Source organism: Cariama cristata, unplaced genomic scaffold (genome assembly GCF_000690535.1).
Source record: "Cariama cristata isolate BGI_N322 unplaced genomic scaffold, ASM69053v1 scaffold10171, whole genome shotgun sequence".
In the NCBI taxonomy this organism is placed as follows: domain Eukaryota; kingdom Metazoa; phylum Chordata; class Aves; order Cariamiformes; family Cariamidae; genus Cariama; species Cariama cristata.
The window spans coordinates 17,655-36,302 of record NW_009598728.1 but is presented as its reverse complement, the minus strand read 5'-3'; the positions used below and the strand labels follow the sequence as shown (position 1 = coordinate 36,302).

Sequence of the window (18,648 nt, the reverse complement as noted above, 5' to 3'; positions counted from 1 at the left end):
AACTGTAAATACTCTTAAAACTCTGAGACCAATGATATGTTGTGTAGTTAATTTGGAGGACAGAAACATTGTGCTATTCTATAAAGATGTACTCATATTCCTTTTAAGAAATACAATAATCATAGAACTTTTAACAGATAATCTTGACACCTGCACACACTGTCAAATGGCAGTATTAGAACATCCTCCTCCTCCAGATCTTTCAGTACTTTTTTCAGATTGTTCCAGAACTTTGGATCAGTGGGTCTTCTAGAAATACAAGAAAATCCTTGGCAAGCAAAGGTGGTAGAAACTACCACTGCTGAAACACTCTTTTCTGCCACACTGAGCAGGAAGCTCTCTCTTGATTACTGCTACACACTTCCAGCTGAACACAAGAAAATATATATACCTGTTCAGTCAGGCTTAAGTCAAAGCAGTAAGAAAAATTGGATGTAGTGATCGGAACTTTCCATGCAAGGAAAAACACCTAGAATTTGTCTACTCCATATTTGCAGGAGTGAATGTCAGCCTGAACTGAGATAACACAATTGCTCTGCTAAAATCAGAATGTTAGCAAGGACAACTACAAGGCAGCCAGTGAGAAAAAAAAAACAGCAACAACAATCAAATCTAGGTAAGTTTCACTAATATTTCATGCAGATAAGTGAGTTTAATAGTAGCATTTGGATGAATTATCAATGACTTAAAGCTTAATCAGTATCATCAAATTTCTGAGAAATGACAAATTACATGTTAATGTCCAATACTGAAACAGATAATTAAGTTTTGAACAACTGCAGCTGTTCAGAAACATAAAACCCAGATATATCTAAAGGCACTAGTCAATTTACTCCTCAATTGCAAGCAAAGATTTAAAAACTATCTGTAAACACAACAAGGTTTACAGATAGGTAACTTGTTCTAATCTAGGTTCCCATTGAAAATTAAAAACAGGAAAAGTATTGCCTCGAATCGTGTTCTGAAATGAGACGCCATATATGTAATGTCAACTTAACAGACACCAACACAGAATCATAGAATAATTTAGGGCACTCTGGAGGTCATCTAGTCTGACCTTTGGTACAAAGCAGAGTTTGCTTCAAAGTCAAACCAGGGTTGCTCAGGGCTATGTCCAGCTGAGCTCTGAAAATCTCCAGGGATGGAGATACTTCTGCTTCTTTGGGCAACCTGTACCAAAGCTGAACCACCCTCACAGTGAAGAATTTTTCGTTATGTTCAATCAAACTTCCCTTGTTGCAGCTTGTGACTGTTGACACTTATTCTTCACTGTGCACCTCTTGAGAAAAATCTGTTTCCATCATTGCTGTAAGTCCCTTAGAGTCTTAAAGACTATTAGGTGCCTCCTTGGCATCTCTTTCTCCAGGCTAAATAAGCCCAATTCCTTTAGCCTGTCCTCACAGCTCATATGATCCAGCCACCTCCCCACCTTGCTTGCCCCTATCCTGGGTTTGCTCTGCTTCATAACGCATCTGCTTTGTATTGGAGAAACTGAACATATATTCCAGATGTGGCCTTAGGAGGGCCAAGCAGAAGGGAGTGACCGCTATCCTCAATCACCTGGCTGCTCGCTTTCTAATTCAGTCCAGAGTATCTTTAGCCAGCATTGCCATAAGGGCACATGGCAGACATGTTCAATTTGCTGCCCGCCAGGAGGCCCAGGATTTTTCTGCTGAGCTGCTAGCTCTCTAGCCAGTCCCCAGCCTGTACTGATGCGGGAGCTTGTTCCAGAGCAGTCCTTTGCATTTTGTCTTTGTTCAACTATATGAAATCTGTTAAATGCAACATAAAAAATACAGTTATCATCTGAATACTCACAGGTGTGATAATGCTGAAAGATCATTAAAAGCTCCTTCAGGAACAACAGAAATATCATTGCCATGTAAAGACCTTAAAAAGAAAATATACAGAATAACATATATGCATAAAAATCAGCAGGTTAACTTTGCAAATTTCATCTTCTGTGAAGTTTTCAGCTCTTCACATTTTTTTCTTCCATTTCCTCAGTGTTTCCAGGTGTTTTTTGTTTTGTTTTGTTTTCTTTCAAGCTCTAACTGGCAGCCTACTCATAATTTGATTTTTTTGATCCTGAATTTTCATAAGAAATGTTAATATGATTCTTTTAAAATTGAAAGAATACAGGTTGGTAAAAGTAAGGACACTTTTGCAAAGTAGTGACTGGATTTAGGGATAGCAGAAGAATTGTTATTTCTGACTTTCTCAGCAATTCCCTGAAATTCTCATGAATGTTGTTCATACTTTTTTTTTAATATTTCATGGATTAATGGAAAATACAGGCATTGACTGTTCGTTAATATACGCATTAATGTTGTTTCCCTAGTTTAATAGTAAAGTTAAAGAGCTAAAGACCTTATTAAGCGTCAATACTGGGACTAGTGTTATCTCTCCTGTAGCAAACCTGCACAAAAGTCTCTCTCCTTTTCTAGAAATTCATTCAGTTACATGTATGTCTAACACATAAAGAATTATGGTTCTTGAAATTACCTGGATTTATATAAAGTAATTCAAGTTATGTGAGCATAGCTAAAGAATGCCGTGCTTGAGACATTTAATGCAACTGAGCTATTAAGTGGTTATAAACTACACAAATGGAGGCAAAAATTGCATGTTCTGCTGGAGACTTTTGAGAAATAATTTTTGCAGGTTTTTTTCTTAATGACAAACTGAAACTGTAAACTAGATTGACTGTTCTTTATTTTCCTTTATCCTTTTTTCTGCCCTTTCAACTATGTTTTCCTAGTGGTAAAATGGAAAGTTTTCTTGGAACCAAAATGTAATTTTATTGATTTTCAATAGTTAACCATGATGTGATGGTTTTGGAAATACTTTCGTATTAAATGAAACAGGAAATAAATAAATTTCTTGTTGGAATAAAAATATTCAAAATTCAACTGCAAAAACCCCTCATATATACTGAGGAATTTATGCATATGGCATTTTTGTAAGATTTTAATGTTTATAGCAAAGAAGAACACAACACAAAAAAGAAATGCAGACAAAGTTAAAAAGCAGAAAGGTAAAAAGTGTATTTCTGTATATACAAAGTTGTCCATGGTCACATAACTTCTTCTGAGAGTATACTTCCCTGGAATGAAGCCACTTAGATTTTTAAGGTTATGTAACTATCACTTCTCAAATACTTGATAGGTTTTAAAATCTAGTAACTTCTTACAGATTTGCTATCTGCTGTACACAAATAAAAATTCTGGAAAATAGCAATGGTTAAAAAATATACTTACAACAACCTGAGTGATTTCAACCCATCAAAAGTCCGTGCAGGTATACACCTCAGGCGGTTGTAACTAAGAATTCTGAAAATATATAAAATACTGTCAGCAAGTTTATCAGCCTTTCATTAAACAATGCAGAGCATTACCAAAACCAGCCTATGCACACACAGGTAGTTAGAAAACAAGTTATTTTACAGCCTCCACAACAAGCAAGCTTTAATATCAACTAAATGCCCTTTCTTTCCAAGACAAAAAAAAACCAAAAAACCAAAAAACGGTAATGCTTCCAAAGAGTCACTGTTACATGTTTAAACTTACAAGGTGAGCAGCTGAGTCATGTTGCTGAAGCTCTGATTAGAAAGAGTGCTGATTCTGTTGTTACTTAAATCTCTATAAAAAATAAATTCAGAAATTCAGACCTTAAAATGACTGCCCCAATCCTGAAACACTAAGTTAAACTGACAGACACATTATTGTTATTAGTAGAAGTAGTATCATCATTGGTATCAATATTTAAAGCAGCACATATTTTTATTTTCACATGCTATATACAAGCCCAGCAAGTGTTTAGCTCGATCAATGAAAAGCATTTTCGTTCCAACACAGATGAAAAAGCAGCGCAATACACTTATACAACAGCGATGTCCGTCATGCTACTGAGTTAATAAGGCAATCCTACATGAACCCAAGTATAGAAATGAAAGTGATGTTTTAAAGTGGAAATAATTCTAGTCATGTCCCTGATGACACCTAAGTAAATATCATCTAATGCTCTACTTAACACTTATATGCTGAAGACATCAAAGCCTAGAGCTATTATTATAAAGAACACTATCTAAGATTTATAGAGAAAGCCATAACATCTTCCTTGTTGTTCAGTATTCTAATGAATAAAATCTTAAGCATAAGCATGATGGAAGCTGGTATGGTACGCTGGTAACTTCAAAGATGGTAGCTTCAAAGAAGCTTTGAAGAAGCCGTATTAAATGTGAATACTGCTTGTTCTTTATTTTCAAATTGTGCTTTAGTTTTAATTTTATGTTGATTATTTCACTACTGTTTACTGTATTTTGTGGTGAAATATAGCATTTGTTTCTGAGGGGACCTTGATATTTTAACTTAAGAGTACTGTTGAATAGCTATGCAATATACATATTTCTCCACTTGAAATTTCATGAAAGCATGTAAGACAACTGACTCATAATAATAAACATATTAGGCAAGTATAACAGAGCAATCTATTCAAAAGAGAAAAAAAAAGTTAGAAATAAATTATTTTCCTTGTTAATCTGGAACTCAGGAGACTTGTATGTAATTCCTTGTTTAGCCACAGAAGAACCACTAACCACAGAACCACTATGCATAGTGTTTTGGTTTTCCAAACACAGCTGAGGAACGTTCTCAACTTCCTAACAGCAGTATGAGGATACATTCAGAAGATGCTACAATAATGTGCCCCACAGGTCTGATAAATAGAGACTGTTAATACTCATCTTATTTACATTTTATTTACTGTTCATCTATAATTTATTGTATTACATTTGTCTGCTAAATTGTTTGCATGTATTTTCTGATTAGGAGGTAAAGTTACATGATTTCTGGCTCTGTTTGTCAAAAATAGACCATGAGTACCTAATCTCTGCAATGGAAGCCTTGTCACTATACCTTTAATTAACCTCATCTCTAGACATATATCCAGTCTCCACTGATACTGTTACTGCACACAGTCCAATCTATATGCTTGCTTCTTGTACTGAGGTTCCAAAGTTAATATTTTCTGTGTGCTGCAAGTTAGATCTTGTATAAATTCCCTAAACAATCCACAAAGATTTCCTATAGGTTCTACGCTGTATGCATCAGAGAATATTGGAAGGGTTTTTTCCTGATGTTATTTGCAAAATACAAAAAGTTTTGGAAAGATGTTTTTTCTAAATTTGTGACCATGACCACTTTTGTCTAGCATGAGGTAAATAAAGGAAATCAAGTTCTTGTTTTTGAATGCCAAACCATTTTCAATTTTTGCAGCAAAGCTCTAAACCCAGTCAAAAAGAAATTTAAGGGATTTTGTTACTCTCCTCCACTTTTTATCCTGATTATAATGAAACCACAAACTGCTTTGAGAATGTTACACAGTTCAACCTCAGCTGGTATAAATTTTTATAGTCCTAACAAAGGCCATGGAATTACAGCCATTTACATCGACAGTCTTCCTGTTTCTCTCACTGTACTCTTACAAGGTACAGAAATCATATTCAAATCATTCATGAAGTAGAGGTATATCTTAGAACAGCTAGTGATTTGCCTCAAATCACAGAGTGAGTCAGCAGTAGAGTTGGAAGTAAGGCGTTCTAGACAAGCTCTCTTCTTGAGTCATTAAAGCATATATTGTGGGAGAAACATAAGGGGTTACATTCAAGTGTTACAACAGCTGAATGTGCTATTCCTATGTGAAGCATACCACGGAGTGAAGCATATCACAGAATGTTTCTTTTGTAAATGAAATAATTCTAGTGCCTTTATGGAACTGCATAACGAAATCCTGTGTTACCCTAACACCTTACCCTAATTACCCTAACTTTGTAAGATCTTACATCTCTTTTCAGGTTAACTCTAATTTCTGCTTATTTACTTTTTGGTGTAATCACTGGAATGAAATACCCCCGTTTATAAAACATGACTGAGTATATTATATGTGGCATGTGATAAGTAGATTAAAATATCCTTCATTAAAAAATGTGTTTGGGTGTTATATTTGCTAAAAGATACAATACACTTAATGTTTTTTTTTTTCTTATAACTAAAACCAGGTATAATGGAGTAGGGTATTTTGTTTTGGTTCAGTTTTTTTTTCATTCCAGTAAAGAATGTTGCTCTAAAACTACTTACATGAGTGTTAAATGCTTGTAGTTGGAAAGCTCTTTTGGAACAAGGGTAAACTGATTTCCATCCAAATAACTAAAATAGAAATATAAAACATACAGCATTATGATTTTCATTAAAATAGTAGCATCTACTGATCTTAGAATAATCTTAGAATCCAACAGTAAAGTTAATAACAAATAAATATATACTATTTCAATTTTATAACAAACCTTGCTTACAAATTTTGGTTTTTAGAGGCACAACTGAGGACCTGCAGGCTAAGATCCAAATGCTATTGTATCAGATATTACAAATATTATGAAGTAACAGTAATAACAACCAACTCTTACATAATACTTTCTATTATTTTGTAAAGACTCTGCAAAACGAGGTCTTTATCATCTCCATTTCACACATGCATACAGGTGAAAAGTAAATCTGAATTCTGCAAGTCACATTAAGTGTGGATTTTGAACTATCATAAATAGAAACAGACCCTGACATTGCAGAGGTAGTCCTTTAGAAACAGCAAGGGGTGGTTCCAGCTCTAACAGCAAATTAATTTGTCATGCCTGCAGTTCAGGTCACCTTCCCTAATTTCTCCCTGTATATTTCATGATATATCAGGCGTGACATGCTACAAGCCTGTTCCTATGGAGTATGTTAGGGACTAAAGACAGTAATCGATTACCCTTCACTAGAAAAGTTAGTTTGTTTTTTTTTCCTCTTTGTAGGTTTACAACTCCTGTATTATATTGCTTGCTCTTCTTCCTGCTCATAATTCTCAATAACAGACTTGTTCATCCTTATGAGTCAACAGGTACAGAGCCGTCAAACTGCATCAGCACCTGAGTTACAGGCAAAGGAAGGCAACAAGCCTTGCCTAAAAAGCTTCCAATGTGCAGCCAGTCATTACAAAGTGCAAGTGGAGGGGCTCTTCATGTAACCTGGGCAAATCGTTTAGAGATAATAAGTGCTGAGTTTACCTGATTCTCTGAAATGGAGCAGACAGTGGCAGGGAGATTAAAGGTCATTAGTTTCTCAACTGGGGCAAATGTCTTGCTAATGGTAGTATTATGCTATTACTTGTGTCTTTGGAACCCAAGTAAAAACTACACCCTCATTATCCCTATACAAAGAAGATATTTTAGCCATCCAAATACTTGGAACACACTTGAGTTAAGGGCAGCCTCTGATAGAGACATTCTTGGACTCATTTTGAACTTAATGTCTTGAAGTATGCTGCAGCATCTTTGGAAACCTTTGTCTTGACTAAATGAAACACAGTTAAACTTAATGAAATAACTATCTACATTTAACAAAAATCTTTTTCTTTCTAGTTTTTTTTTTTTTCCCCTCGGACTGTGCTTTCCTTAGGGCTGCCTGCCAAATCCAAAATAAGTGTCTCAACAAGTTTTATGCTTACACTATGTTAATGGCATTACATAAATGGTGGTGAATGGAGCATGGGCTCATATACTTAATAAAAAAGAAACCAACAACATTTAAACTTTTTGAAGGATTAAGTGTTCTGATAAAATTCTTTTATCGACAGATAAATTAGGATATATTGCTTTAGCTTCATTAGAACTGAAGTATTACAAGTATCCCCTTGGCTGATAAAAATTCCTCCTCATTCAAATGAAGCAACTATTAAGATATTTTCTAAAACACATGAAGAGTACATCTTGGAAGGGTTATGCATGCTAATGAACAAGAAGAATCAATCAGTATGCAACTGCTAACAGGAACCACCTCCATTATCCTTTTGAAAAATATGCTAAATTGCATGCTTAGACACTAATTAAAGCATACAAAATTGTACACAAATGAGTTTTCAGTCACAGTCAGGGTTCCATTTGCAATTCCAAAAGTATCTCTCTTTAGCTGCTTAATTTCACATTGCATTGATGCCCTTACATTGTCAAATTGTATTTATTAGGCCAGATTATATTTAATTAAGTCATCTTCTATTTGAAAAAAAAAAAAAAAAAACAACACATCACCAAAACCTAATGAAGTAAGTTATAGGTTTACATAGCTGTGTGCTAATTTGAGTTCTTAATAATTTCTCTTCATTAATGACTAAAGACTTTTGGATGCTATTAAGCACCAAACTAGTGGTGGACATTTCAGAATCTTCTATATAATATCAAGTGGTAAAACAACAAAACCATTTTAGTGACTTAAGATACACAGTTATGATGTCTTCTGAAAAAGTGCTACATTAATCAGTCATTGCAAAGCATTAGTAATTTAGTATTAAATTAAATATGTAACACAAACCCAACTTTTTTACTTGTCAATAATTTCCATCTATTTCTTTCAATCTTGTAACCTATCTGATCAAGATTCAAACCAGATGAATAACCCAGTTTTTAAGTTTATATTTTCCCCTTCATAACGCGTAAAAATTGACTCATCTAGTCTTATGAATAGCTTATTCAGTTAGTATTTTCAAACAATACATGAGGTAAAAAGCTCTTTTGTTATATCAATGTTACTGTCCATCTGCATATTCAAATTCTATATTTTCATAAAATGCAATCTTAACCATTTTGTCATATAAAAATGTATCACGAGATTAATAAAATATCCCAGATTGTACAAGACTGCCTGTATGAAAAGTAAGACTTTCTCTTAAAACTAGGCAATATCACAAACCCATGTTTATTATGAAAATATGCAAAGACATTAATAGATTGTTTTCTTTTTGCTTTTTCATGTAGTTGAACTTCTTCATTCCTTCCTAAACAGTGACCATAGATTAATCAAATTCACTGTTGCCCATAATTTAACTCATTGTAACATGATATCCACATTCAGTTGGATATAAAATCTGAGAGTGATTACAATTTTATATACATATATTTTTAAAGCTTTTCAGTAACAGATAGTTCTTAGAGTGTTTTGGGACTTACAGAGAGCATTGCTAATTCAAACTTAACCTCAAATTTCTCAAGATACTGTGCAAGTCTTTGTATCTATGAAGTGGTATATTAATAAATTTCAACTGGTCCACTGAATCCAATTCTTCATTTTCTTCTCCCTCATTCTGGAACCTGACAATACAAATCTGACATTGATTTCAAAAAAGGGAAAAAAGTGTGCCACTTACAGTTCAGTTACATCTTTTGGGATGCCTTTAGGCAAAGCTTTTAGGCCTTTGTTGCTGCAGCGAACTACTGTGTCTAGACAAGTACATTCTGCAGGACAGCGAGACAGTGGAGAGCAGCTGTTGTCATCATTTCCTGGTGAATAAAAACAAACAGATGCTAAGCATGCTATAAAAATGTCACTCCAGTGTTAGCAATAATATTCCACCTAGAATTCCTATAAGCAAACGTGGTATTTCTACATTGTGATATCTCTAGGTAGGGAAAAGATTGTCATCTCTGTAACCCATTGCTCCAAGAATTTACATTTCAAGTCACTATTTAGTACAATGCTGTTTTACTAGGTAAAAATGCTATTATATGGAAAAAAAGATCATTAAAGAAAGAACAAGACCTAAAAGCGAAATATATGTTGATTTTCAAAATCAACACATTATTAAAAATAAACAGAGTTCCTTTAAAGAAAAGTTACAACCTTGAAAACTGACAAACTAATAATGCAATAAATGGAAGCATATGTGAAAGAGATGCAAGATAGCTGCCATTTTTGTAATTATTATGTGTTCAGGAAGTCACAAACTAAGCAAAATGCATGTTATTTGATCAAGTAACCTGAAAGAACGCTTGCTTCAGGCATCAGCATTTGAAAATATTCTCATTTGAACTACAATATTTGATAAATTTATTTAATTTTTATATTGTCTTTAAATTATGATTTATAGTACTCAACATAGGCAAGAAAAACTTTTGAAAGCATATATACAATAGCTGTGTGCTTGCTGATCATCTAAAAATGGGTGAAAGATTTTTAAACTGATGTAGAAACTGAGCGTGAAGCGCAGATAAAGTTATTTAAAGCATAACATTCTATGGGAATCATGCAGCTATACATATGAAAGCTGAAATTATAAAAAGTTCAGATATTAATTTTCTTACCATCATCGCATGTAAAGTCTTGAATTGCCACATCCTGGATAGGAATCTCTTTGAGGAAGTAGGGTTTTTGACAGCGAGGGTTCCCTGTCACAATGCGTTTCTTCCTTAGCCAGTCTCCAAGCCACGCGAGATGGCAGTTGCAGTTGAAGGGATTGGCCAAGAGGTTTCTGAGAACCACAGGAAAGTTTATTTCGGATGACACAATTTTTTCATCCTAAGTGTTCTATTTCTATTTTCAAAAAGCTAAGCTTAAATACCATTCTTCAAACAATACTATGTACAAACCATAGATGAAAGCTGTAATTTAGGCTCTGTGTGGTGAATCTTGATATAACTCGTTTAGAAATAATTTAAAACTGTCAAAGACCTGACTTGTTGTCAAGCCACTCTGTACTGATAATGCAATAATTTCATATAGAGATGAAGGCTGATTACTTTACATTATTAGCTTTAACCTGACAACAGCTATTCCATTAATTTGTCATCTCGAGATTTCCATCTTTTATTTGCTCCAGAGAATAAGTTTCCTATCTGAAGTGACAGCTAAGTTGATTACATGCCAGTTATAAAAATGAATTTACTCCTAGAAGTCTCAGTACTTTTGGCATCTCCTTACTTCAGCACAAACCTATCGACAACTCCATTATTTATAAACATGTCATCCTTAATATGCAAAAATTAGTCACTTTGCACATGCAAAGTGTCACTTTTTATGTAAAAAAGGTATTGAGTACTTTCCTGAATGATGCTACCTACAAAAAGCATTTCTTCATTAAACTGAGTAACAGCTTCACTCACCATTTTCCCTTCCCTTAAATTACATCACATTTAAATGAAAATAGGGATGCTTCTTTTTACATAAAATGAGGCTGAAGCTTCATTATAAAACATGTATGAATTAAGATCCTCAGTAGGTCGAGGAAATTTAAGAGAATAATTGGATGGCACAGGGCAGAAAGACAGACAACATGGTGATTTGACCAGCTGCGATCGTGTGATGTCTACCCAAAATGTGGCTTTCTACCCTGGCTCAGATCAGTGGGTTTCTGCGAGGGGGGCAAGCAGGACCTTATTTCTGCTTTCTCAGGCACTTCTGGAAACCAGTCTAATGCTGCATCAAAGGACACCATGAAAACATACTCTTCATGCATCCAAGATGGTCCAGAAAATAAACTTTCTCAAAAATCCCTCTATGAACTCTTTTTTCCCTTAATTTTACCTCACATTGTGAAATTACACAGTAAACCATTAACAGAAACGTCCCCAAAACATTAGAGGTTTAAATTTGTGTAAGGTATTAACATGAATGTGACTTACAAAGTAGAGAGCGAATGCAGTGTATCAAAGGAGCCAGGTGCCACGGTGGTGATCTGGTTGTCATACAGCGAGAGCAAGCGGACTGAGCTCAGGCCTGTGAAGCTGTCGTTTCCCACACAGCTCACGCGGTTGCTTCTCAGCATCCTGAGAAAGGAAGGGTCCACATTTCTTAGCTTAGCTCGAGCAGGGGCCAGAGCTGAAGTGGTGGTCTGAGCAAGAGCCAAGAGGTATGACTCCAAAGGGACTGCTACCAGTGGACGAACCACAAGTGCAGTGACTCCTGCGCCATGTGTCTCCTCACTGAAGGGACTGAGTGCAGTGTGTGTGGAGCGGACTCGAAAACAGAAAGATGGGTGGGTAGGTTTCACAGAGGCAAGGGGTGTTTCCCTTAAGCATTTGTGTTTTTTTTTCTTTCAGTACCAGAATCAGTAATTATGAATTTGTTACTTGACACTAAATTAAATTGATTGAAATTTCCCAAATCAGAGATACAGATGAGCCCCCTCTTCATGTTTCCAAGTCTAATGACTCCAGAACTGCTGTTTCCATGGAGCAGAAGGTTGTACCAGCTGACCTCCTACTGAGGCCCCTTCAACCTGAATTAGGATAAATTGTAGAAACCAATTCTACTACATTCTCAAGTGTTTCAATTAAATGAAATCAGGCTCCCCTGACTCCTCCTCAGCGTTACTATAAGATTTACTAAAAATTTCAGATTACTAAGCAAGAAACATCTATTCTAAAATCTCTTATATTTCTGTAAAACTTACGAGCTTTGAAGTTTACTGTTCTCCTATCTGTCCATCAATAAATGAATATTTTTTCCCCATGCTCTTGTCTAAGGATAGCTGCTCCTAATAATTTTAGCAGCTTTAAATGCAAAGTTAGAAATGATACGCCTGATTTATTAAAAACACCTAATGTCTATGGACAGTTGAAGCCCCAAGGACCATTTAATCTTGGCTGTGCTCTGCTGCTCAGAAGGACAGGCTCTCTGAAGAAGGCCAAGAAGCTGTGGATTGTATAAACATCTTTTTTTGATAGGAAACAGCTAAACAGTCTTCATGGAAAGAATGAAATGAGTTCAAGCTATAGTGCTTTTACTCGTCCCTGCACTGTTGAAATGACATTAAAATTACTTAGGAGAGAATCATTTCCCACATTTAAATATCCACCAGAATAATTTTTTCCTCTAGCAAAGTTCCCAGTAATGGTTGAGCTGAAATGAATCAGACTCCATTACGTAAAATGTGTAATTCCCATGCAAAATTCTGTTACTTTGAAGGAGATGATTATTCCCATTTCCATTTCTGCAGCTGGCTGTTTACCCATTCTCAAGTTCTTCATCATTTTAGAGGACTCATAATTTCTCTAGTCAAGTAGCCACAATGAAAAATTGCAGCTACATTATATTCATAATAAATAATTAATGAATTCATATAATATATGATAACTTTTTAAAAAATAGGAACAAAAACTAAGATATGCTTGAATAATCAATAGCTAATCCTCCAAAATCAATTTTTTTAGGACAGATAGAAATTACTTTAAAAAATACCTGGCAGAAAGGAAGAATAAAACCACCCAAATAATTACACTTACAGTGTTTTGAGACTTTCTAGTCCTTTGAACATTTTGTGTCGGACACTTTCCAAGCGGTTGCTAGTGAGCAATAGTTCATTCACGCCAGAGGCTCCATCAAACGCTCCTTCTTCGATATCTGTAATCTTGTTATTGCTCAGATTTCTATTACACATTAACAGAAACAGAGAAAAACATGTTTTCTTTTTTAAATACCCCAAATTAACTGTTAAATGCTGCAGGCTGCATAAATTTCAAGATACTGAGTTGTTGTGTAAAAGCAACAAATACATTGTTCAACTGCGAACCACTAAAAATTCAATGCCCTGCTAACTAAAGAAATAAAGATTTTTAAAAAGATCTTTGGAAGATATTTTTAAATAATAGCAATTAGCCAGTCTATGCCGCCACCACACGAGAACATCTTTTCATAATTTTGAATATGTCAGTATCTGTATATTTTTTTCATGTCTTCAGTCCTTGTAGCGTTATTAGACAAATTAATAACAAAATGATACTGTATGGATACCAGTGCAACTAACTACTACAATTTCATGTTGGTAGACACAAATATCAGAAAACAGTATAAACAGCAACATATGTAAATGAAAAGTCTGAATGTAAACAGTACATGAAATGTTAATAATTTATGACTAGTTAAAAAGGAGAGTTAATAACCAAGATAGTTCATTTATCTGCAATTCACACACAAAGCAATCAAAATGTAGGAATATGACCTAAAATATTCCCAAAATATTTAGTGTTTAAGGTTTTCAGTTGAAATATGGAAATTACATCCCAAATGGGTAGTATCTGTGCTATATATATAAGCATACATACTCAACATCACACATTTTTTGGAAGATTTTTCATGTTATACTTGCCTCCTTTTGTTTTGTTTTTTTCATATAACTATTTACACATATTACAGAACTACATATCTATACACTAAATAGTGTTATAATACACTAGTGATTTTTAAAAACTCTTAAAAATGCTCTGAGACAACGTAAAATAAAGGGATGTTAAAACCTTTTCACTTGATGGAATTAATGGTGTTGGGAGGAAAATCAAACATTATTTGATGCAACTTCTAGAAAAGCATTTTAATTGTTCAAATCAAGAAAGATACTATTTGTTAGGAAAAAAACCTCATCCACTTATCAGAATGAACTGGTGTCATTATCTAACACACAGAAAACAAGGAGTTGTGGCTTAATCTTGAGCGCTGACTACTCATCTCTAGCCTAACTGTAATTTAACATACACCTTGCCTGTGATGAAGGATACAATCACAGAATCGTTTAGCTTGGAAAGGACCTTTAAGATCATCAAGTCCAACTGTTAACCTAACACTGCCAAGTCCACTGCTAAACCATGTCTCTAAGCACGCCATCTACACATCTTTTAAATACCTCCAGGGGCAGTGACTCAACAACCACTTCCCTGGGCAGCCTGTTCCAATGCTTGACAACCCTTTCAGTCAAGAAATTTTTCCTAATATCCAATCTAAACCTTCCCAGGCACAACTTGAGGCCATTTCCTCTTGTCCTATTGCTTGTTACCTGGGAGAAGAGACTGACACTTACCTCGCTACAACCTCCTTTCAGGCAGTTGTAAAGAGTGATAGGTCTCCCCTGAGCCTCCTCTTCTCCAGGCTAAACAACCCCAGCTCCCTTAGCTGCTCCTCATAAGACTTGTACTCTAGACCCTTCACCAGCTTCGTTGCCCCTCTTTGGACTCACTCCAGCACTTCAGTGTCTTTCTTGGAGTGAGGGACCCAAAACTGAACACAGTATTCAAGGCGCAGCCTCACCAGTGCCGAGTACAGGGGGACGATCACTTCCCTAGTCCTGCTGGCCACACTATTCCTGATATAGGTCAGGATGCCATTGACTTTCTTGGTCACCTGGGCACACTGCTGGCTCATATTCAGCCGCCTGTCAACCAACACCCCCAGGTCCTTTTCTGCCAGGCAGCTTTCCTGCCACTTTTCCCCAAGCCTGTAGCACTGCATGGGGTTGTTATGACCCAAATGGAGGACCTGGCACTTGGCCTTGTTGAACCTCATACAATTGGCCTTGGCCCATCGATCCAGTTTGTCCAGACCCCTCTGTAGAGCCTTCCTACCCTCAAGCAGACTCTGTAGAGCCTTCCCACCCTCAAGCAGATCAACACTCCCGCCCCAGTTGGTGTCATCTGCAAACTTACTGAGGGTGCACTCTATCTCCTCATCCAGATCAGTGATAAATATATTAAACAGAACTGGCCCCAGAACTGAGCCCTGGGGAACACCACTTGTGACCAGCGGCCAACTGGATTTAACTCCATTTACCATCACCCTCTGGGCTCAGCCATCCAGCCAGTTTTTTACCCAGCAAAGCATCTGCCCGTCCAAGTCATGAGTAGCCAATTTCTCCAGCAGAATGCTGTGGGAAATAGTGTCAAAGGCTTTACTAAAGTCTAGGTAGACAATATCCACAATCATCGCTTTCATTTAGTTTCACAGTGGAGTTGTTCAGTCTCCTGTAAGGTGCACAAGACTGGAAGCAAGAAACTCATTATTTCTCAGCTGGCTTATCCATGTCAAGTCCTTAGTTTCCTAAAATCTTATTTGTTCCTGGTGTAACATGGAAACTCCTTAACCCATTTCACAGGGATATTTTAAGGATTAATGTTGCATAGCTAATCAATGATGCAGTGCATACACATGCTTTCTTACTGATGAACCATCAAATCAATTAGACATTCAGGCCCAAACTTTTCAATGCCATCTGTGCAGAAAGACCTTTGCACCTATTTGAACGTCTAGTAGAAATATGAGCTCCACAAAGATATAGAATTCACTTGTATTGGTGCTCTGTAACACCACCGACACACTGCTTTCCACTCATGCTTAACCAGTCACTGTATTATTCTTTGAATTGAAGAATGTTGTAACAATTGATAACTGTATTAGGAAGTTATGGAGCAGTATTATTAAAAATGTTAACTTTCCATTAACACTTTCTCAATTTTGTCCCTCCTCAATTGTCCAGATTTCAAAACTCTTGGGAGTTCCAGCACACAGCTACACTGAGACTTATTAATACTCCCTTTTCTTTCTTTCATCTTGAACGCCTCCTTAACTAAAAAGCAGCAAACTAGCTTCAGATGACATGAAATGTTTACTAAGCTACCTTTATAGCATGAAAATATGTAATTACTGACAGTATATTCCCTTTTCCCTGTTTTTCTTAAATATGAACTGATATGCATGCATGTGTGTGTGTGCATGTGTAAGTATGCCACATCAAGTATTTTATTTATTTCAAAGGCACTCTGTAGCTGTAAAAAGTGCTAATCTGAGATCCTTGAGGAATGAAGAAAACAGGTTATCTACTGTATAGCACCAGAACACTGCTGTGCCAGACATTCCTACGTTCTTTTTTTTAAGTATCTCAGCCCAATCCAAAGTAGCAAGATGTACAGAAGTGGAAAGGTCAAAAGCAAAGTTTTGTTTGCTTGTTTGTTTTATGGTTTTTTTTGTTTGTTTGTTTGTTTGCTTGCTTGCTTGTTTTTTAATTTTTGTCTACTAACTAAAAAAATCAGTAATAAGTATTTAACTAATTGTGATCATGACAGCTGCCAGCAAGGATCTGGATAAGGCTAACAATAGTTTAAGTAATACTATTGCTTCCTATGAGATTTTGGTCACTAGTAATTTAGACTGATTTACAAGTGGTAGTAACTTGTTGACTACAAATCAGTGCATCATTTTCATTAATCTGATCTATTTTATTTTCATTTTTCTTCACTTACTATTTATGTTTGGATTTAATCCTGAAAAGATTGAGCACAGAGTCACTAAGTCTAACTAAATGATCTACCCTCAAATATACCTTTTACATAAGCGAAAGAAAAACTTTTTTTAGATTTATTTTTAGGAACAACTGCAACTGGTAAGATTATAAACTCCTCTTAGAACATGAAGTGTAAACAGGGACTTACGTGGATGAGCTATCAAACCATTTTTTTCTCAGTCATTTAATTTTGATATTCCCCTCATATAATGACAGCTTAATGAAGCACAGAATCAAAGACATGTCTTGAATGTGCTGTAAGGGGCAAAATTGCCTGGTTAGGGAGTAGTACAGGAAGTTACAAAAGACTACTGGCATCTTTTTTGAGCAACTTATACTGTGAGCTCCCTGATGTGGCTGCATAACCGACCAGCTGGTTGGCTGGACACTGCAGTGATGGTGCCGGACAGAGTTTGTTGCTGGCAGTGCCTAGTCCCATAGAGAAAAGCTGCCAACTCTGATTTACCTCAGTGATTAATTTAAACCCATTCTTGAATTTTGATTGGAATATACTGAATCTTCTATAGATAAGACCTAAGAAAGGTGGAGAAACACAGCAAGGAGCTAATGTGCTAACTGAATAGACAAGGTCACTGAAGTTGCACTTACATTTTACGCAGCTGAGGAAGTTTCTTAAAGATTCCAGTAGCTTCCAGGACTGAAAATTCATTGTTATTTAGTCGCCTACAAGAAATGACATCAATTTCAGAAAAAAATATTCAGGCATTAGTATAGAATTTTCCATACTAAGTGAACTTTTCCAACTGGTTTAACTGAATAGCTGGTGTTTAACTGGTAGCTGAAGAACAATTCCATATATACTGACATTTCTAATTCTGATAATTCCTGTGAATGAACATTCTCAGTAATTAAACTTAGGCATACGTAACATATACAGAATCAAAACCAGATCACAAAATATCGTACAACTAATACTACAGAGAAACATAAGATGTTTTTAATTTTTCTTTTAAGGGAAGAAAATAAAAAATGTAACTAAGGAAGGATTCCATGGCAACTTATAAATAAAAATCTTTAAAAAGTACATATAAACCACTGAAGATTAGTTTAGTTCTTTAAAGGATATCAGGTGGGGTCTGCCAGACATCTGGACGTCCTCACAGAACAAGATTTACAAGAATGAAATAATTATTTATGCTCAATGCTTCTTTTCAATAGGGACTGAAACACACTGCATAGGTCTTCCCAAGAATTTAAAAACACTTCTCTGACCATGGTTTATCTTCAGATCACTACACCTAACACATATATTGTGTAAGGAAGCATTAAATGCTGATTTGTAACACTACAAGAAGGTATATAATGAGTGACAAATACTAGCTGGATACTGATCTTTCCTGCCCAGGTATCAGGGCTGTTCCAGCATAGTATACCCTTAGCAGCTGCTAGGTTAGGGGACCATCTATACTTCAAGAAATATCTGCACTGACCCAGTATTCCCTGTTTCCTCTCTTGAAAAGAAAAGGAAATTATGAGTCTTAGATTCTTTGTATGTTTTAATGGAGTCATCTTATTAAGGAAGGGAGTTTGTCCAGCTTTTAATAGAGATCTTAAATAGGAAGGAAAAGAGATGACTGGCAAGATCACCATGAAATGAAATTCAGCATAATTCTAAACCCAGAATGCTTTTCAGAATTGCCTTATTGGAAGACAAGATTAGAAAAACATAGAAAATAAAAGCAAGCTGCTCATTCATCCTTCCTTCCTGCTCATTCTCAATGA

The 18,648-nt window shown here is 35.7% G+C and overlaps 1 protein-coding gene across 1 annotated transcript in view; it reads right to left on the bottom strand.

Moving 5' to 3' along the window:
• The window catches only part of SLIT2 (slit homolog 2 (Drosophila)), a gene marked incomplete at its 5' end in the record, with an annotated part of 77,413 nt that overhangs the window by 45,370 nt on the left and 13,395 nt on the right, over positions 1-18,648 (bottom strand). Inside the window, 9 exons of the mRNA XM_009709418.1 lie at positions 1,819-1,890; positions 3,261-3,332; positions 3,570-3,641; positions 6,138-6,206; positions 9,232-9,364; positions 10,166-10,332; positions 11,483-11,626; positions 13,085-13,228; positions 17,515-17,589. Coding sequence (XP_009707720.1) covers positions 1,819-1,890; positions 3,261-3,332; positions 3,570-3,641; positions 6,138-6,206; positions 9,232-9,364; positions 10,166-10,332; positions 11,483-11,626; positions 13,085-13,228; positions 17,515-17,589 — 948 coding nt within the window. The remainder of the gene's footprint in view (positions 1-1,818; positions 1,891-3,260; positions 3,333-3,569; positions 3,642-6,137; positions 6,207-9,231; positions 9,365-10,165; positions 10,333-11,482; positions 11,627-13,084; positions 13,229-17,514; positions 17,590-18,648) is intronic.